The sequence below is a fragment of the Malaclemys terrapin genome, chromosome 2, assembly GCF_027887155.1.
Source record: "Malaclemys terrapin pileata isolate rMalTer1 chromosome 2, rMalTer1.hap1, whole genome shotgun sequence".
NCBI classification, from domain to species: Eukaryota; Metazoa; Chordata; order Testudines; family Emydidae; genus Malaclemys; species Malaclemys terrapin.
In genome coordinates, this window is record NC_071506.1 from 16,050,502 (window position 1) to 16,072,303 (window position 21,802).

Sequence of the window (21,802 nt, forward strand, 5' to 3'; positions counted from 1 at the left end):
GGAGTGGTAGATATGCTGGAGGGTAGGGATAGGATACAGATGGACCTAGACAAATTAGAGGACTGGGCCAAAAGAAACCTGATGAGGTTCAACAAGGACAAGTTCAGAGTCCTGCACTTAGGACGGAAGAATCCCATGCACTGTTACAGACTAGGGACCAAATGGCTAGGAAGCAGTTCTGCAGAAAAGGACCTAGGGGTTACAGTGGATGAGAAGCTGGATATGAGTCAACCGTGTGCCCTTGTTGCCAAGAAGGCTAACGGCATTTTGGGCTGTATAAGTAGGAGCATTGCCAGCAGATCGAGGGACGTGATCATTCCCCTCTATTTGACATTGGTGAGGCCTCATCTGGAGTACTGTGTTCAGTTTTGGGCCCCACACTACAAGAAGGATGTGGGAAAATTGGAAAGAGTCCAACGGAGGGCAACAAAAATGATTAGGGGGCTGGAGCACATGACTTATGAGGAGAGGCTGAGGGAACTGGGATTGTTTAGTCTGCAGAAGAAAAGAATGAGGGGGGATTTGATAACTGCTTTCAACTACCTGAAAGGAGGTTCCAAAGAGGATGGATCTAGACTGTTCTCAGTGGTATCTGATGAGAGAACAAGGAGTAATGGTCTCAAGTTGCAGTTGGGGAGGTTTAGGGTTACCTAGGGAGGTGGTGGAATCTCCTTCCTTAGAGGTTTTTAAGGTCAGGCTTGACAAAGCCCTGGCTGGGATGATTTAGTTGGGAATTGGTCCTGCTTTGAGCAGTGGGTTGGACTAGATGACCTCCTGAGGTCCCTTCCAACCTTAATATTCTATGATTCTATGAGAGTTTTTTCCGTCAGCGTAGGGAATCCATTTCCCCAAGAAGAGGTACCTAGGTTGACAGAAAAATTCTTCCACCGACCTAGTGCTGTCCACACTGGGGTAAAGTCGGCTTAACTATGCTGCTCAGAGTTGTGGGTTTTTCACATCCCTGAGCAACGTAGATAAACCAACTTAATTTTCTAGTGCAGACCAGGTCTCGGGTATTTATATGGCCCCCATTACTACAATAGCTGAGCGCCTCATAATCCTGTGGAGTAACTATGCCGACGGGAGCAGCTCCAGTAGTGTCTTCGCTGAAGCGCTAAAGTGGCACAGCTTCACTGTATGTGAAGACAATCTCCAGGTTAAGAAATATCTGAAGTCCCAAGGATACATGGGAGGGATGGGGAAAGTGCAGTTATGTGCTCACAGAAAGCACTGCTAGTTCTAAACGTACCAGAACTCACAACACAGTGCACACAAAGCAGTGTTGATGTAGCCGTGTCAGTCCCAGTAGCTGTGTCAGTCCCAGGATATCAGAGAGACAAGGTGGATGAGGTAATCACCAACAGAAGTTGGTCCAATAAAAGCTATTACCTCACCCACCTTGTCTCTAGCCCAGAAAATGGGCAGATAAACAAGGCTTGGTTGACATTCAGAAAAACAAAACACAATGCAAGTAACAACAGAGGCAGGCACCAGCCACTACTCGGTGATTGAACAGCCCTTCCTCCCCTACAAATCCTTGACAAGATTCAACCTTAGTAGTGATTATCCATAATAGCCTTTAAGTGCAGTTAGCAGTGCTGACGAAGAATGGATAAAAATGAATGGGCACGAGTGCACCCCCGCAGAACAAATGTTGAAAAGATTGTTAGAGATTGAGTGCACTTGATAACAGATTTGTAGGGAAGTGTGAACAGTTAGGAAAAAAGCATTGCACAATGTCCACATGACAAATCGGCCACCACCCCGGCAGCACAAATCCAACCCAAAAGGTGTTAACCCAGGGGAGGTGCCTTGTTAGATTTATCTGTAATTTGTGTGAATAGCCACAGGAAGGACCAGCTAGTGACCTTCAGCTACAGGGGAACAAAAACCTCAGGCCGTGGCTACACTCGAAACTTCAAAGAACTTCAATAATAGAATTTAACTGCATATTCATAAAACAGCAAGGAAGACAAGTAGTGTTTACAAGGGTGGCAGGCTCTTCCACAACCAGTCAGAAGGTATGAATGGAGTAAGACAAGGCAGGCAAAGTCTGTTCAAATGGCAGAGATCTTAAGAGTTTCTTCCAAGAAGACACACATTTAAGATTTAAGAAGAGCGCTGCAGGTATTCCACCTCCACAAGGGGATTAGCTTACAGCGCTGGGAGCCTGTTTACCCTAGCCCTTTACAGTGCTGTAACTTGCTGTGCCTCACAAAGCTGTGTAACCCCCACAAGTGTGTGCCCATTGTCCCCTCATGCTTTTCAGCAGTTGCACAGAGTGCAAAGCAGGGGCGCTGGAACAATTTTTACAGTGGAGGTGCTAAGGGCCATTGAATCAAACTGTAAACCCTGGATATGATGGAAACCACTTCAAGCAAGGGGGTGCAGCAGCACCTCCTGCACCTGTAGTTCAAGCACCTATGGGGTGAAGGTGTCTAGAGCCCTGCATGGATACAAAATCTGTATCCGCATCTGATCCGCAAAAATGAGCCTCAGATATAAAGCGGATAGCTGTGGATTTGCAGGGCTCTAAAGGTGTCCCTCAGTACCCCACTCTGTGTCTGTGCTGTTCCGAGAAGTGTGCACGTTTGGAATCCCTGATTTCCCTTGCCTGTGTACATATGGACAGGATCCAGCGGCCGGTACAGGGTTTGTAAACCAGACTTGTTCTGGGCCCACTCAGGATGGAAGCACTCCCCTTTACCCTCCCAAATGTTAAGGAGCGTGCAGCAGATAAGGATAATATGAACAGCATTTGCCACATTGGCATCCAGATGGGGACACAGGCACTGCCAATGAGATATCAGCCTACCAAACACACACTCCATGACCATTCTACAGCTACTGATTCTGTAACTGAATTCCCACCGATGCTGGGGTATGGTTTCATGAGCCAATTTAGGAGCGGCAATGCCAAAACACAAACTGGACAGACACACTGTAGAGAACCATATTGTTACTGGGGAATAAAGTGCCTTCTTTCCCCCTTCAAGAACAATCCCAATCTTCTCAGTACCATAGTGTTATGAACTTTTCCAGGGTTTCCCGTGTTGGTATTCACGAATCTGCCTCAGTGGTCCACTAAGCCTTGCAGAATGAATGAATAATAAACTTTTCGATTCACAACTACTTGGCCCCTTTTGGTGGGCAAAGTATTGGGATATGGGTGCCATCAATGGCCCCTGCACAGTTTGGAAGCCCCATCTTCTCAAATTCAGCTATTATTTCTGGAACTTTTCTTATGGCAGCCACCTGTGGGTAGATCAGCATTAATAGTGTCACAAAGCTGCACAAACACGACCCCTACAATGGATGCCTGCAAGACAGACTGGCACCTAGAGCATTTGAAAGAAACTAAGGGTATGTCTACACTACCCACTGGATCGGTGGGCAGTGATCGATCCAACGGGGGTCGATTTATCGCGTCTAGTCTAGACGCGATAAATCGACTCCCGAGCACTCTCCCGTCGACTCCTGTACTCCACCACTGCAAGAGGTGCAGGAAGAGTCGACGGGGGAGCGGCAGCAGTCGACTCATCGCAGTGAAGACACCGCGGTGAAGTAGGTCTAAGTATGTCGACTTCACGTAGCTGAAGTTGCGTAACTTAGATCGATTTCCTCCCCTCCCCCCAGTGTAGACCAGGCCTTAGGATATGAGAGGGCAGAAACAGAGCCAGAGCAGATGAGAATAATCAGCAGTTATTAAGAGGCAAAGGAGATGAAAGGGAAGGACTGAACTGCAGCCTGTCTAACATGGAGAACATGAAATCACTGAGGCAGAACTGTCTTTATTACATACCTGTACAGTGATTAGCACAGTGGCCTGGTCCTTGGTTGGGCTTCCGTGGCATTACTATAATTAGTACTACTATTACTAGTGAGGAATTACAAGGACTTTCCAAATTCTCATCTCAGAAGCCCAAGTTCTGTGTAAGTACTTAACAGGAAAGAGAAAACATCTGCACATCAGAAAAATCTTGAAGCTTCCAGCTGTCTCCGTTATTAACACCCTGGTTTGCCACATAATCTTCTGTGAGACAACACAGTGGGATTTCACTGACTGTTTATAATTAAGGTGGGATGCACATAAGTGGTGGTAACACACAGGACTTCATTTCCTGGCCCCATCCACATGAGCTGGGCCAAGGTTACAAGGGTTTATTCCCCATCACAACACAGGGATCGTTATGGGCTGACTCCAGTGGTTGCTGTTACATCCTTGACCCTTGCCTTTTTAAAAATCACTTTTAAAGGATTCAAAAGGAAAACATGATGTCAAAGCAAAAGCAAAAATATCCTGAAGAGAACCAACACAGTCACTTTGTCTCTGTTAAGAATTGTCGTAACAGAGGTTCCTGTCAAACCCTTGGTTGTTATTTCTGAATGTACAAATGTCCTGTGCTACATCACCAGCTACTGGGCAGCACTGGGGTTTACCCTTTTCTTGCACTGTTTCACAATGGGTGAAATTCACCTCTTTGCAGACAGACAGCAATAGGCCTTGGTTCCACTTAAAGCCTTATTTTGAAGTCTCTACCTGTCTTTTAGGGCTAGTCTACACTTGAAATGCTACAGTGGCACAGCTGCGCCACTGGAGCATGTAGTATAAATACTACCTACACCAACAGGAGGGGTTCTTCTGTCAGCGCAGGGAATCCACTTCCCCGAGAAGCGATAGCCAGGTCGATGGAAGAATTCTTCCAACAGCCTTATGTTGTCTATGGTGGAAGTGAGGTCTGCTTAACTATGCCACTCAGAGCTATGGGGTTTTCACATCTCTGAGCAATGTAGGTAAACCAGCTTAATTTCTAGTGCAGACCAGGCCTCAGGTATTTATATGGCCCCCCCATTACCACAGTATCTGAGCACCTCATCATCTTTAATGTGTTTATCCTCACCACACCCCTGTGAGATGGGGCAGTGCTATTATCCCCATTTTACAGATGGGGGCTAAGGCACAGAGTAAGGCTAGGTCTACACTACCCGCCTGAATCGGCGGGTAGAAATCGACCTCTCGGGGATCGATTTATCGCGTCCCGTCGGGACGCAACAATCAATCCCCGAATCGACGCTCTTACTCCACCAGCAGAGGTGGGAGTAAGTGCCGTCGACAGGAAGCCGCAGAGGTCGATTTTGCCGCCGTCCTCACAGCGGGGTAAGTCGGCTGCGATACGTCGAATTCAGCTACGCTATTCACGTAGCTGAATTTGCGTATCTTAAATCGACCCCCCCCTGTAGTGTAGATGTAGCCTAAGATTAAGTGACTTATCACAGGAAGTTTGGGGCAAAGCAGGGACTTAAAACCCAAGTCTCCAAAGCGCTAAGCTAGTGACCTAACCACTGGACTATCCTTCCTCTTCAAAAATTAAGTAGTGCCTGGCTCGCTGCACAGGAGCAAAGTTTAACCCTTTGTGTCTCAAGAGCCCTTCCTCCCATTGCTGCTCTCTTTAAATCTCACCTGAAAGCTTTCCTACTGTTTTAGATTCCTTACTAAAAAATATGTTGGTATCCAGCATTAATGGCCAGAATGGACTTTATCACTGGGCCCCATGGTAGCAAGCCTCGGTGTTTTGGATCATTACGGTAGAGCACTGTAGCAATGATAGTAAGAGTTACAGTGACGGTTTGAAGTTCTGTTGCCTTGGGTAACGCAAGAGGTCAGAGCAGATCTTCTAAAGACTCCTAGCCAATAGCACTGCTGAGCCCACTTCTCCATTTCATACACAACCCAAACTCCCATTAACTCAGTGGTTACGCTCCAGTATACTATACATTTTTGTTTGTTGTTCTGGACAATTACTGAAGAATACTCTAGTCCTTCTGTATATACTGCTCTGCACTAATACTCTTGCATAAATGGTTCCGGAAGTAAATATGGAGAGAGAGGAACAGACAATGAGAGAGGGAGAGAATGTCTCCAGGGGGTCTGCTCACTTGTAAACAAAAAACACTAGTTTAAAGGGAGTTTGGCATTATGGGGCAGGAATGTACCTCACTCTTGAATGCATGTGTTAATTATAAATCAGGGTAATGAAGAGAAAGCTGAAAGGGACAGGTTATGTCAATTTATGCCAGCTAAGGATCTGACCCAACATTTTTAAAAATTCTTCCTGCACGTTGCTGTACATCCAGCCTACATTTCAGTTCTAATACAAAGTCACGTATATAGTTTGTGCTATCATTTCAACAGGCTACAAGAACAGAGTAATTGCCATTAGGTAAAGGAACTATTTAACCACCGGGTCCAGGATTCTGTCTCCAACGCAGCCAATGCCGGATGCTGCAGAGGAAAGTAGTATGCCCCTGTAGTAGGACTATTTGTGTAATACTAGACAAATGTCCCCAGTGGGTGATCAGTTTGTGCCCTGATGCTTGAGGATTGATAACCCTTTTCATTTTTAACCTAGCTCATGGATCCGCAGATGCTATTTCTATTCATGGGCAGTTCTAATTTGGAAGCATCCTTATAAGAAAGGGGAGGATTCACAAAACAGAAAAGCACAAGCAATGATATAGAAAATAAACCAGTGCAACAATCCATGAGCAAAAACATAAGATAGGAGTCGGAGAGGGGAATAACCTATGAATTTTGGACCCATATCTGGGTTTAGATTCTGAATCCTCAATAAAGTTTAGCAGGGTCTAAATGCAGGAGTTTGACTTGGGCCCATCCCTACTCTAGAGAAACCCAACAGCCAAATTAATCTTAAAGTATCACCTACACACTAACATATAACAGGAGAAATGAATACTACATGCTTTTCAGAGACCTACTAGACATGCAGACACATGCAAAATACAAGCTAAACCAACCTGGTCTCCCAACTTTTTGCCCCTTCCCTGAACTACAGTATTATTGCATAAATAGGACATATATTTCCACTGGCTAGTCAAAAGAGCACTTCTTTATGAAGGACAATGCTTTGGTGTATTTGCATGGAGTCCAATTCAAGAATTATGAAAGCCAAAAAGTCTCTCTCCTGCCAGCACAGATCCTCTTAGTTAATATTTGCTTAAGTGCTTTAAGAATTGATCATTCTTTTGCACAGTAAATCTATGCCTACCTTAATTGCCTTAGCTCTGCTAATCAGCCCATCTTGTTGAGCACTTCCAATGAGCAGATCCACCTTCCCAAGTCGAGAACGCCGCAGGGCTGCAGCTAGAGGTTCACGAAGGTAGACTCCATCAACCACTGGGCCCCAGTACTGAAATGGCCCGCTTATGGCGAGGAGCTGTGTTGAAAGGGAACAGAGAATAGTACAATACAATCATGATCAGGATTTTCAAAAGTGGTCGGCGTTAGCTTGACTCTGTGGCCATTGAAGTCAATGGTAAAACTCCCATTCCATGGGAAAAGTGCTCTTCTAGAGACCAAGGGATTGGTAAGGAGATACAGGGCCTTCCAGTGGTGAGCAGCTGGACCAGATTAGGAAGGACTTTGCATCATTCCCACCTGACCATGGCTTGTTTGTCTGTCTGTCTGAAATGATGAATTAAGCTGATGGCCTCATAATGGGTAAGTGTTCACGTAACACAGTCCAAAATCACAACTGGAAGGAACGGGGGCCCTTGCTGATCGCCTCAGCAGAGGAGCCAAGAGCTGAACAGGCAGAGAGAATAAACTACTCCGTTGTTCCTAGGGCTGTTACTTCTAGTTTAGGGGTGAGGCCCAACGCGATGGTGTGATTGAGAAACTTGTATTGCTGATGCCTCTTCTCTACCTGGGTGTGAAGGACTCCAGCCTCCAGGACTGTCAGCATGGCATCTTTCATAAGCATTACATTTTGTTAAGTTCAATGCAAAGCAGAGTCATCTTTTCACACCGCCTTTTCTGCAGAGAACTCTCATGGAAACTAGGGGTCTGATTTCTATTTACACTTAGGCCAGGCATTCCCCACCCTGACAGGGATCATTGAAACTCCCTTCCAGACACGTTTACACTGCCAAAGCGATGCAAAGGAGCCTTAGTGTAACTGAGAATCAGGCCATAAGTATCAATGGGCCAAAGCCTCAGTTGGTGGATATCAGGGTAACTCCACCGAAGTCAATGTCAATTTATGCCAGCTAAGGATCTGTCCCAACATTTTTAAAAATTCTTCCTGCAAGTTGCTGTACATGCAGCCTACATTTCAGTGATAATACAAAGTCACATATATTGCTATGGCTCACCCTAGTCTGTGCATCGTTGAGAACGTTGGCAGGCAACTGGCGGAGGCAGGCTACAATTTCCTCACTGCTGGACAGAGGGCATCCAAGTTCATCAGCCAGAACTGCCACTTGGTCCTGAGCTTTCTTCTCACTAATCACCGACACCGGGGAAAAAGCAGATCCTCCCTAGAAGAGAAAACAGACACCGAGTCAATTGATCCTGTCAACATGTGCTTCCCTGTTGCATGAGGAGAAGATGACAGGGGGAAAAAAATCTGCTTAGTCACTGACTGAAAAATGGAGTTTGCAAAAACTGCAGTATGGTCTAGTGATTAAAGCAAAGGATGAGGAGAGAGCAGGGCTGGGTGCTAGTCCCAACTCTACCACAGATTTTTTTTGTGAGACCTTGGGCAAGTCACTTAATTTCTTTGTGCTTCAGTTCCCGCATCTGTAAAATGGGAACAACAATCCACCTCAGGGCATTTTGAAACCTTTCGATGGAAAGTGGGATATATTATTACTGTGGTCTCACAAATCTCAGAGTTAGTGCAGTTTAAGCAATGGCTACTACTTTCATTGAGCTAATGTCACTTATTAATTACTACTGTTATTCCTTATGTGTGCTCCACGAGCAACCAAAGCCTACAAACCAAGATCAGTGCTCCCTTGTGCTAGGCACTGTGCAAACACACAGGTGGCTATGAGCCTCCACAAAGATCTTACAATCTATCATACCCTGTTCGCCTCTTATATCTGTAAGCATTGCAATTCCAACAATACTAGGGGAGCGGGACCTGGATTCTTCACTAGTGATGATGAAGCATGAGCAGGAAAGAAGCCGGCTTTGACTTTCAAAACTCAAGGTGAGTTTGCAGGACTAACATTTGTGGGGATGGGGAATCTCCTTTGTACTTTAAAGCTTGATGTAGAAGTTTTTGAGATACAGAGAATATAGAACATTACAGTGTTCTTCAGAGTAGGATCAACATTTAAATTACGAGCCAAAGCCACAGAGCCCAGCCAAGAACTCAGGAGTTCCTGGCTTCCAATCCCATGTTCAGACCACTTCCCCAGACCTGTCACAGCTGGGGTCGTGCTTGGAAAAGAGCTCACTGGGAAAGGATGTCATAATGTCGTTGAGTAACCACAAAAGCCACTTATTCAAAATGCAGGTATGTTAGCATAGCCTGATAGCATCTGACCTACAACATCAGGGCTGGAATAAGCAGTGACATGGTTAAAAATGAGTCAGTTCTAATTTCCAAACGTTTAGATCAGTTTACTATAATAATTGCTCAGATGCACTTCCGTCTTTAAAAAAAACACAGAGAAGCCGATCGCCTCAGCTGATTAGCTTTTTTCAATATAAAACATGTTAAATACAAAACTATACACCCAGCAAAACACAAAAACAGAGGCAAAGAAAAAAAAGGAAATGTATTTTTAATATTTGGTCTCTGAGAAGCCGTGCATAGGAGTTAAAAACATCCACGTCCATTTCATTGCTTCTAGCAGCATATACATTGACTGTGGTAGTGAAGCATTCTGTCTGATTCCTGAAGTAAAGTGCAGTTTTTCTGGTGCCGAAGAAGTTACTGTAGAAAGGGATCTCTGAGTTGAAACAGGCCAGGGGGAGTAAAGAGGCGTGGATTCTATACCCAGTTGTGCCACTGATCTGCCAGGTGTTCTTACACAAATAATTACATGTGTAATAATCCCAGCCTTACATGGATATTGTGAGGATAATTCATTAATGATTGCAAAGTGCTTTGAGATCAGTGAAGGAAAGGTGCCAGACCGGCTAGATTCTCTAGCTTGCTGCATTGCCTGTGTGGGGCAAAGGGAGAAGAGACAGTCCAAAACTTCCCTGACTGAGAAACCTGTGCTTTTGGAGGAGTCCTTAGCAGGGGTAGAAACAATATAACAGGTTCCTACGCCCTCTGCACAGGGGATATGATAGAGCTGAGGAGAGGCATCATGGGGGTGGGGAAGATGAATATCACACTTCAGCTATTCCCAGGTAACAGATGGCCCTTTAGGGACAGTTGCCAGCAGGTACAATTTAGAGCAGTCCCCTGGTTGCTCTAGCTGAAGCAGAGACTCAGGCAACTAACTAAGAGCAGCTGAGAGTCGGGCCTTATGACTGCACAGTACTATTGTCACTTAGAATTGGCGCCACTTCTGCCTGCCCCTGGGAGTGGAGGGTGCTCAGCACCTTTCAAGGAGTGCTCAACATCCACTGGATGGCACCCTCTGTGATGTTGGACAAGTTATGCAACATCTCTGAGCCTCAGTTTCCCAGTCTGGGAAATGGGACTGATGTCAAATAGCTCTTTACAAAGATGGGTGTTTCGATGAAGGGGGTGAATAAAGAGATACAGACTATAATTATTAATAATTTGACTGACAGCCAGGGCGTAGTTTTGGTGCACCATGTCTAGTTCATTCTTTAATGCACTCCAGGATTTTGTTTTGAAGCAGTTCGAGGAATAGGAGTGACTACTTTTTCCCAGCAAGCTATTCCCATGAAGGAACCTCAGTTAATGAGGACTATTGTGTCCCTCTGGCATGTTGCTGTGGTGTGGATTCCATTGTATTAGATGTGCAACACAAACTAACTGTGGAACAGAAGCCTTCATGCGGACCTCCTGCATTTGTTCTTGTTCATGTGTGTTACATATAGCAATAGACTGAACCACAACCCACACCACCACAACTTCGCTCCTTCCCCTTCCCTCTCATGCATGAGTATCCTGTGATCTTAGAGAGACAAAGTGAGTGAGGTAAAATCTTTTATTGGTGAGAGAGACAATGGAGCTCTTCAGGTTTGGGAAAGGTATTACGAGTGTCAGAGCTAAATACAAGATCGAACAGATAGTTTAGCATAAGTAAGCATATTCTAAGGAACCATTCAAGATGAAGTGGCCTGTTAACACTGATTTTAAGGCCATGATTTTTAGTGTCTAGCAAAGTTATGAATTTAATAAAAACACTGGATTTATGGCTTATTATAACAATCTGTAACCCACTATCCCCCCTCCCCCACCTCCTTTTCGTCCTATGACTACAGGGGTGTTAACGGGCCACTTCATCTTGAATGATCCCTTAAAATATGTTCTAACTACTTATGCAAAACTATCTGTTCGACCTTGTGTTTAGCTATGACACTCTTAGCCCTGGTCTACACTACAGAATTACTTTGGTATAACTACATCGCTCAGGGGTGTGAATAATCCACACCCCTCAACAACATAGTTATACAGACCGAAGCTCTGGTGTAGACAGAGCTATGTTGGCGGGAGAGCTCCTCCCACTGACATAGCTACCGCCACGCATGGAGGTGGAGTTATTAAGCCAACGGGAGAGCTCTCTCCTCTTGGCTTAGAGCATTTTCATCAGATGCACTGCAGCTGCACAGATGCAAGTTTTTAGTGTAGACAAGCCCATAATACCTTTCCCCAGACCTGAAGAGCTCTGCATAGCTTGAAAGTTTGTCTCTCTCACCAGCAGAAGTTAGTCCAATAAAAGATATTACCTCACTAACCTTGTCTCTCTAATATCCTGGTACTGATACAGCTACAACAACCCCACAGCATATGGCTTTCTAGGTGCCCACCTTTACTGCATTTTCATATGGCTATTTTCAGACTGGCAAATTTTTAAGGAGGACTGGAATGAAAACAATTAACTGAGAAAGCAACTGACCAGATCCTCCTCTGGTGTAAATCATCAGAACCCCCTTGACTTCAACGTCTTAATAAGGGCTGAGTTTGCTCATACTCCTACAGGAGCCCAAACCTTTGTTTGTTCCCAGAGCTCAGGCAATAGCTGTGTTATCACTGTTTAACAGGGTTATAATGGTAGTGCTTAAAGGCCAGTAAGAATAGGGGCCTGTTATGCTAGGCACTGTACAAACCAGAGTAGTAGACAATCCTTACTAGCTTCAAAATTAGCTGTGGCCCAGCAAAGCACTTGTGTGTATGTTCAGTATGAAGAACGAGAGTACTTCCATTGACTTCAGAGCCCAGGCTAAAGCTCTGTTCTGGATTGGGGCTATATGAGCAGGAGCATTATGTGGGGTATTGAGTCAAGATGTGTGAAATGTTCGCGGTGAGATCAGAAATGACACACAACTCACCACTAACTTGAAACTCAGTTCACAAACCTTCCCTGGGAACCTGGTCCAAATTGAGAGACCTGGGCCACTCCATGGCTTGGCATGAAAATACTTCCTCTCCCCCAGCCTCTGTCTTGCCTATTTGCATTGTAACTCTTTAGGGTCAGGAGTTGTACAGCACCTAGCACAACGGGGCCCCTGAGGCATTACTGTAACAAACATAATTATTAATCATCATCATGTGAAATCCTGGGAAAGCCAGACAAGCAAACCCATATGTGGCCTGAGCCTGTATAGATTAGCTCAGCTTCTCCCTTGGCACTGCAGAACTACACACTGGAGTTTTCAGAGGAATCCCTGAATCTCTAGGAGCTGTGCTCTCCATGGGCCAACAGGAACTAGTGGCCGCTGCACAGCGGAACAGAGCAGAAGCAAGAAAATCCCTTGCATTCTCTCCTGATCTCTGGGTATTTACATGCTCTGGGAGTGGGATCTCCAGCTTCTTCCATGGGGAAAACCCCTGCTCTCCCCACCCCAGCCAAACACAAAAGTTCATAGCCAACTCCGCAAGCTGAAACTCCCTATAGGTTATTCCTGCAGAGGGAAGAATGAGGGCCAGACCCTCAGCAGGGATAAATTGGCATCGCTCCAGTATATATTAGCTGAGCCCAAACTGCAAAATTCAAACAAAGACCCAAGCTTCCCAGAAGTTTGAGGGGGTTGCAAAGGTCAGGACCTTCTCAGGGGGTTTGCTCCGGAACCCATGTCTAGCAGCGATCTCTTTTCTCTTCCTTTAACAGCAGCAGTTTTGCTGCAGGCTCAGTAACAGAGTTTGTTCTGCTGTGTTCCATGATAGTGACCATTTCCTCAATCTGCTTTTTTTTTTTTTTTATAACATTTTCAGGAAGTCAGTCTTGCCCTTTGGCTTTAAACCTAATACAGGATCCAATACTACGCCTCATGGTTAATCACTCTTTTTTTCTTTGGAGTAATACAGTAATATTTAAAAGTGATAGCATTATTTTCCCGGGTGGAGTGCGCCTGCTGGAATTTGTTTGAAGGTCGGGGTGGGGAGATTCCTATTAATAAAAGAGTTAGGCAAGCAAAATTCAAATTCACACACAAAATTGGTTTCCTCATCATTTCCTCATCCGCAGACCTCAGGAGCAAACGTGAGAGCAGAAGCTGGAGACTACCCACAAAGAAGGCTTCAACTTTGAGCAAATAATTCTCCTGTTTAACAGAAATATACTATATACAGCAGCACAAGCCTATGATTTAAAGAGAGACGCATGGAAAAAACAAATATATATGGAGGGTCCTGCTTTTCTCTGAATCACATTCACCACAGAAACATTGTCTCTGTAGGATTATTAATAATAACCAGGGATACATTGGACAACAGCTTAAAAAAAGAGGGCCTGTTTAGAGAGATGCAGACACATTGAATGAATTGTTCACTCATGCTGGCTGAAATTCCCAGTATCGCCAACTCCAAACATTCAAACATCATGAGTCAGGCACCAAAAGATCATGAGATTGGCTTAAAAATAATAAATTTGGAGTTCTTTTATTTGCCTTCTGATTTTCAAGTCTTTTCCTGGGCACACATGGAGGCTAGAAAGTTGCTTTTAAATGAAAGCTGAGATTCCCACATAATCATATGATTCCAGGAGCTGAGACTTTAAGAAAAAAATGTCTCACATATCATGCAACTTCCAACAAAATCATGAGAGTTAGCAACAGGAGGTCAATATGAGACCAATTCACTGTACAAATCCCACTCAAAATTGGGCTTAAGTGGAATTTAAGTCACACACAGTTCTTGCTCTGGCTATCTGCACTAGGGTGGCTCACCATGACCTATGGAAAGTCATTTGACCTCTCTGTCAGCCCGTTTAGGAACAAATCTTACCTCACTGAAAATGAATTGCTGCATTCGAGTGAAACAATCCTAACTAATGTCATTGCACCCTCCAGGCCAGCCCCATTTACAGGAATAGCAGGAGGCATTACACTGAACATTATGCAATTGTACAAAGGGTAATGAATGGCCATTTCAATGACAAGATGGCATTATGCTAGCCACTTTAGTATTACTGTGCGGGGACACTGCAGGCTGTGTGCCTCATCTATGCCTGGAACTGGCAACTTCCTCAGACTGCAAACAACCACACCTCTCTTCATTTACATGGACTCTGAAAACTCACGCCTGCAAAGTCTTTCAGTGCTGAGCCACCAGCGAGCTATAGCCAAAAACCTGCACTGAAAATGGCTTTTACCACCCGCACTGCACAAGAAACTGTGCTCCCAGGGAGCAGTATCCCTCCATCACTGTCCTCCTTACATCCTTTCATGCACCAGGGTCTCTTTGCTCTTTTCTTGTGTTTTTGGACTAACTGTAAATCCTTCTTGGGCTACCTTCTGCCCTGAGATACTCACATTGCCACTGAAGTTAATGGATTTACTCTGAACAGGTATGATGGAGCAGAAGCCAATTCAAGCTGTCTTGATCTCTGCCTGAAAGCGCACCATGCATGGAGATACAACATCAACAATAATAAGAATACCAAAGGGCAAAACTGGGATCTGTCTAACAAATACTCCAGTGTTCAAGCTAATGAGATGGTCCATGCTTGCATTTGGCCAATGTCAAATATAAAGCTGTATTTATGGCTATTATTGGTTAACAGTAAGGCCCACGGAGTGCTAGGTGTTATACAAAGAAGCAAGAAGGCACCGCCATGAGTCATGAAGCTCACAAGCACACATAAGTGAGGGAAAGTAGTACAGCATGTAAGTAGAGCCGTCAAATGGCATTTGGCCATGCTCTGAAAAAAGAATGTTAAGGTCTTCCACATTCCCAGCACAGCAGAAGAGGGTCTTCAAGAGAGACTTACATGTGGGAGGGGTCTACTGGATGAGCTCAGGAAGATCACACCAAATATAGGGAGCTGCAGTGAAGAAGGCACAGAGGTGATCAAGAAAGATGCTAATGAACAGACGAGGCTGGGAGCATTGGCAGATGGGTGGGACGATGTTGGGGCAATATGGTGGGTCAGAGCTAGGGACGGTTTTCCTGCACAAGCATCTGCTTGTAAACACTGAGATATCTGAAAATGGAAAAAAAAAGACTGTTTTTTCCATCAATTCTGACATTTTGCAGGTGGTAAGGTTTTTTTTCTTTTTTTATTTCCTGCACAGCTCTCGACAGATGCCATATTGCTAGTAACAGAGGAGATTCTGCAAAGCGCAGTGTTCCTGTATCTCAAATGACTCACTTGCTGCTTGCAGGATGGTTACTGTATCAAGCCAGTGAGTTTCAGTAACAGGATATGAACGCCTTTAACACAATTTACAAGCCCCCCACTGAATTCAACGGCAAAAGTCATTGATTTAGAAAGGAGCACAGCCTCGCCCCTATCAAATCTCATTGTTTACCATATTTTTCAATATGTGATTAGCCTACAGTGCTGGTATTACCCATTGTACAGATGCAAGATGGCTGCTGTAGTTGCATAGGTGCAGTGCAGAATCCATGAGCCCAACCTTAGCAATCAAAAGTGTGTACATGGAGAGTAGGGAGTCTCATTTAACTCCCTCCGGCAAGAATTGATCTACTTCTCTTTAAACATGTAAATGTGCTCAGGGCCGCCCAGAGGATTCAGGGGGCCCGGGGCAAAGCAATTTCGGGGGCCCCTTCCGTAAAAAAAAGTTGCAATACTATAGAATACTATATTCTGGTGGGGGCCCCTGTGGGGCCCGGGGCAATTTGCCCCACTTGCCCCCTCCACCACACCCCCTGGGCAGCCCTGAATCTGCCTGGTTTTGGATCAGACTGGGCCCTGTTTTGGCAAGGAAAGGTGTGTTTCAATCCAGCTTTGTGAATGCCATCTGTTGCTCGGTGCCATATTCCTTACACAGTATGCTCCCCCGACCCTCTCCAATAGAAAAATGCTCGTTTTATGTTCAGAGTCCTCGTCAGCCTTCAAACTGCTACACTCTGCGCTAGATTCTGACTAACCCAGTGCAAATATACACGGGGGAGGAGCGGGGAGGATAGCCTGCCACACTCCCAGTCCTTGCACTTCCTGGGCACAAGAACTGCACCAGGCTTGGGCTGCTGTTGGATATAGAGTAGCAGGGTGACCAGATCAGATATGGAGACTGATACAGAACCTGACCTGGGCTCCTCCAACGATCCCAGAGACATGATGCTTCAGTCTGGAAAATTCTAGCAGGGGAGGTGCACCTTCTGCTGTAGAACTGTGCCTTCCAGAAACAATCAGATCCTACAGTCAGGCTTTAACTGGCAGTGATAATCATACAATGCTAAGGGAGCAATGGTGACTGTCAAACTCTCTCTCTAAGAGCACTAGATGTGAGAGCTCACCCTTGCAAACTCACTTCCATTCCAACCCTCCCAATCCTTTACCCTCTGTTCAAGGTAACAACCACTAGCATAGCACATACAAATAAGGAAACTCTCCTCTAATTACTGTGGTTCACAGTTTTGGCACAACCTGCTACCAGGGGAATTTAACCACTCTCCCTTGGTTGCAATAAGTCCTATTGAACAGCTTCTAGAGCTGTTGAGCTTTTCCATCTCATTAAGTGTCATGGCTCGACAATTCAATTCTAACCTGCAGCAATTTTAAGGCTGAAACATTAATCAACAGCTGAACTCTAGTATGTTTTTTTAAATCCTGCCGTATGATGTTAACATTTCAGAACACACGGTGGTCATGAAAACAATGGGTATATTAAGTTACCTTAAATAACCTACAGACTTTTATGTAAAAGCCTCTTTCATGGGTTCACTGAATGATCTTGAGCAGGTCATTTGATAGCTCTGTGCCTCAGTTTCTCCCTCTGAGACATAGGGATAATACTGAGCACAACAGATGTGTTCTGAGCTTTAGTTAATTACTTGGTATAATGCAGACAGATGTTGAAATGAGAAGGTGCTCTATATACAGGCTTTTGAGCAACATTGTTTATGTGTTGTCATCTGCTCAAAAACATTAAATATTTTGCAATAGGAGTGGGCTAGTATTTGGATCAAAAGGCTGAGAATAAAGGAGGGTCTTGGGATATAGTCTGGCTGGAGTGAGACTCAGCATCTGATCTTGGGCAAAGCTTTGTGTGTCAATCTGCCAAGCTGCAGATCTAGAAAATGCAGGACCTTACAGAAAACAAGCTAGAGGCTTTGGAGGTTGAACTGTATCGGATAAATGCATTAAGAAAACAAGAACAGCACTTTATGTATAACTAGCATAAAATACAGGTTATTTTGCTCATTTTCTTATGTGATCAATGAGAACCTAGTGTTAAATATTCAAAACCTCCCTGTTTTCCACAGCCCACAGAGAAAAAGTGTCACAGAGACCTTGAATAGTAACAGGAACCACATCTGTTGCAAACACTTCATGCCTTCCTTATTTCTCTCAGAGGAAGTATGTGGCCTGTTTGGCAAGTGTCGTTCTACATGATAGGGTGAAGTTCACAACACTCTCATTTGGCTGGCTGCTTCTCGACCTGATCAGCTGCAGGCAACACAAAAACTCTATCATGCCTGCTCCTTTCGTGAAACATCCTGCAAAGTGGAATACCATGCTCAGCATTTAAAGGTAATCATTGCTCTGATGCTTTCAGGATAGCATTCTCTGCATACTGGGCCAAACCTTCCAGTCCTTATTCAAGCAAAAGGCAGTTTTGTCCCAGTAAACAGTGCAGGATTTGGACTTTAAATATAAAAAGCCATCAAAGAGAGAGATGCAAAAGGTCTATTGGATCCTTTAGTCCCTCTCCTTGCCGGTGTTTGTAAATGTGAAATGAGCGTGAATTATATATTTCTACTAAAAATCTTAAAATAAAATGAGAGAGACAGACAGACGGCCAATGGTGAAGCAAACGTTCCCATGCGATAATCTATGAGAAACATCACAGATATAACAGCAGGTTCATTTTTTGAACTCAAATTGTTAGGGATTCGCAAATGAGATTTCTCTGTGTTTTGCATGGTATTTGGATTTCACCATTTGTGCAAACTAGTAAAATGTGTTGTTTCAAATGTATACATTATGGAATGAGGAGTGTGCTGAATAAAAGTGACACACTCCCCTTTGTTTCCCAAAGATGTGTGTAATTTAGCCATACACTTACTATGATTAATTCTTTGCAAATGCAGGGGTTTAATAAGCAGTTAATGGAGAAAAAACACCCAGCATATTATAAATGATGAACCATGGAATTCCTCATTTGAAATGCGTTCGTTTGTAAGCAGCTTCCTTGGAGAACTGGGATTAGTCATGTTCTTGCTTTGGGCAATATCTCTTGGGCATTCTGAATATATCTTTGAACAATCTCTGGGAAAGCAGACTAGTTTAAGATATGCAATGCTAATCGAAGTACCCCAACATGACATTGTCTTTAAAATAGATATTGTGTGTGATAAAACTGAATGGTACATACATTTCGAGCCAAATTTAGATCCATTTCTGCAGGTGCAAATATTTGGTACAAAACTGTGCTCACAATTATTTGAGTCCACAAGACCCCAGTCCTTCAATGAGCTCGATATGGCCTGACCCCTGTGCCTATACGGAGCCCTGTTGAAGTCCAAGGTGCTCTGTTTGGCCCCATACGCAGAACTCACTGTAGGATCGGGGTCGTAGCCCTTTAAATACCTAAGCTGTGGGTGAAATCAAGAAATGAAATGCCAAAGCAACCTGAATTGTGCTTTCAGACAATTGTGGCTACAATTATTTGCAGATGTAAGGTTGGCTATGGAGTTGGGACTGAAAATGCAGTTCTTACGGTGAAATTCAAACTTTCATTAGAGCCTGAGTAATTGGTCTCTGTGTGAGGAAAGCCACTCTTAGACCTGCAGACAGACTAAGTGGTGTCAATGCAGTGGCGACCATGCCTATGGGTTGAAATAAGTTTAATACAAGAATTTGAACATGTTATGAACAGGACTATCTGACAAGGTTGCCTACAATAGCAGGGAACTGGGTTTGGTGACCCAGGAGGTCCTCCCAGTCCTGTTCCTAAATAGCAGCTCCAGCAACTCCACTTCTCTATGCAAGATATTGACCCATTGGAGCCATGTAAGCATAGCTTCTATAATCGCTCCTTAGGCCTCTCTGTGCCACCTGTTTTGAGATGGGCATAGAAACCTGCCAACAAGGCACACAGCGGATGGAACCCTGTGTGTTTGCTCTGCCCACATACCAAGCTTACACAGGGTTTACATGATACATAATGCCTTGAGTAGACTCTCCACTCTTGGGTGAATTTCAGCTAAACAATTACAATTTCATAGGCATTTAGTTAGATGACAGAGAATCTGCTCATCCATAAGGCCACAATATATGTTGCTATGCAATTTTCCACCTGTCTTCTAGTGGTGCATGTTATATGCAAAATTCAGGAAAAATCGCTTAGTTTATTGCATCTTGATGCAGCGCACTGTATGTAAGTACACATTACTTATCTGCACAGTCCACTTATGTACTGAAGAACCATGTGTGCCACCCTTTATTTAGATGAATGAAATACTACATAAGGCTGCTACCCATATACTCTGGACTCCCTTGAACTTACTTAAAAATGCAACTTAAGAGCTGTGGTACAATCCATGAGCAATTTGAAAACACAAACGTGTCTCCCCTGAACGGCTCCCTTCCCATTTTCAAATGCCTGGGAGCAGGGCCGCCGAGAGCGGGTTCGGGCCCCGGTGAAAAAAATTTTTTGGGCCCCCCAGCAAGGGCGGATTGGCTAAACAGGGCCAACGAGAGGGGAGGAAGCCGGGCCCCGGGCTCCCTTCCGGACTGCCGGGCCCCAGTAAGGCAACGGGGGGGAGGGGAAGCCGGGCCCCGGTAATTTGTACCGGCTTTCCCCCCCACCCCCTTGGCCCTGCCTGGGAGGAAAGATGAGCTTTGGAACATGCCCTGAAGTGCATGAAATGTGCCGTTACTCTGGCAAACTATAGTGTGTGCTGAATGAACTGCAGCCCAAAGGCTGCTCTTTGCACTTCAGATAAGTGAATTGTGGGAAAGAGTTGCAACTTTTCATTCTCTTCCCAAATTATTTATTTATTTTAAACAACTGTCATTAGTGGCAGTGAAATTTAACATGGAAAATGTCACTGATATATTTTAAAAAGTAGCTGTGGTGACATAAAAACCCTAGCTATAATCGCATGAATGCACAAAACTTTGCATTCAGAACTTTTTAGTTTTCTAAAGGCCAGGTTCTGCCAACTTTTGCCTCACTGAGCAGTTACCTGACTATGTGAGTTGTCCCACTGATCTCAGAAGGGCTACTCATGGAATAATGTGACAACTAGGACAAATGGAAAGTACTGTGTTAAGGGAGGAATAATCAATTGCACAAATACAAAATGGGAAATGACTGCCTAGGAAGAGGTACTGCACAAAAGGATCTGGGGGTTATAGTGGATGACAAATTAAATGAGAGTCAACAACATAATAGAGCTACAAAAAAAGAGAACATAATTCTGGGATGTATTAGCAGGACTGTTGTAAGCAAGACATGAGAAGTAATTCTTTCACTTTACTCAGCACTGATAAGGCCTCAACTGAAGTACTGTGTCCAGTTCTGAGCATCACATCTCAGGAGAGATGGGGACAAATTGGAGAGCGTCCAGGGGAGAGCAATAAAAATGATTAAAGGTCTAGAAAACATGACCGACGAGGAAAGATTGAGAAAACTGGGTTTGTTTAGTCTGGAGAAGAGAAGACTGAAGGAGGATATAACAACAGTCTTCAAATACTTAACAGGTTGTTACAAAACAGTGTTGATAAATTGTTCTCCTTACCCACTGAGTACAGGACATGAAGTAATGGGCTTAAACTGAAGCAAGGGAGATTTAGGTTAGACATTAGGAAAATTTTTCTGACTGTAAGGGTAGTTAAGCCCTGGTAGTTAATTATCTAGGGAGGCTGTGAAATCTCCATCTTCGGAAGTTTATTAAGAACAGGTTAGATAAACCCCTGTCAGGGATGGTCTACATAATACTTAGAATCATAGAATATCAGGGTTGGAAGGGACCTCAGGAGGTCATCTAGTCCAACCCACTGCTCAAAGCAGGACCAATCCCCAACTAAATCAAACTAAGATTTGCCTCAGTGCAGGGGACTGGACTAGAGGACATAGCAAGGTCCCTTCCAGTCCTACATTTTTGCAATTCTAAGAAGGATGCAGAATCTGTCCATATGTTCTCTTAGTTTCAGGCAACTGTATGCTCTGCTAACATGCACATTACATTCAAGGAGATATATTCGTCACTATGCACAAAAGTCTCAAGTGAACAGTTTTCATTTCCAAAATTTATAAACCTGAACATTCAAGAACACTCTGCATATTTTAATGTGGGTTTAAGCAATGTAACTCCCACTGAAGTGAATGGGAGTCATGAGACTAAAAAGTTTCATATATTTAAAGCTTTAGGGTAAATTTTTCATTAGGGTCTAAGTGATTTAGGAGTAGAGCTTGCTGGGAATTTTT

At 44.2% G+C, this 21,802-nt stretch overlaps 2 protein-coding genes across 2 annotated transcripts in view; one reads left to right on the forward strand and one right to left on the reverse strand.

Annotated features, from left to right (window-relative positions):
• The window catches only part of TG (thyroglobulin), a 201,858-nt gene that overhangs the window by 31,168 nt on the left and 148,888 nt on the right, over positions 1 to 21,802 (reverse strand). Inside the window, exons 42-43 of the mRNA XM_054017024.1 lie at positions 8,173 to 8,337; positions 7,068 to 7,235 (exon numbers count right to left, since the gene is read on the reverse strand). Of these exons, the coding sequence (XP_053872999.1) occupies positions 7,068 to 7,235; positions 8,173 to 8,337 (333 nt within the window). The remainder of the gene's footprint in view (positions 1 to 7,067; positions 7,236 to 8,172; positions 8,338 to 21,802) is intronic.
• Positions 8,344 to 21,802, forward strand: part of SLA (Src like adaptor) — a 35,354-nt gene continuing 21,895 nt past the window's right edge. Inside the window, exon 1 of the mRNA XM_054017025.1 lies at positions 8,344 to 17,898. The gene's annotated coding sequence lies outside the window, so the exon portion shown is untranslated. The remainder of the gene's footprint in view (positions 17,899 to 21,802) is intronic.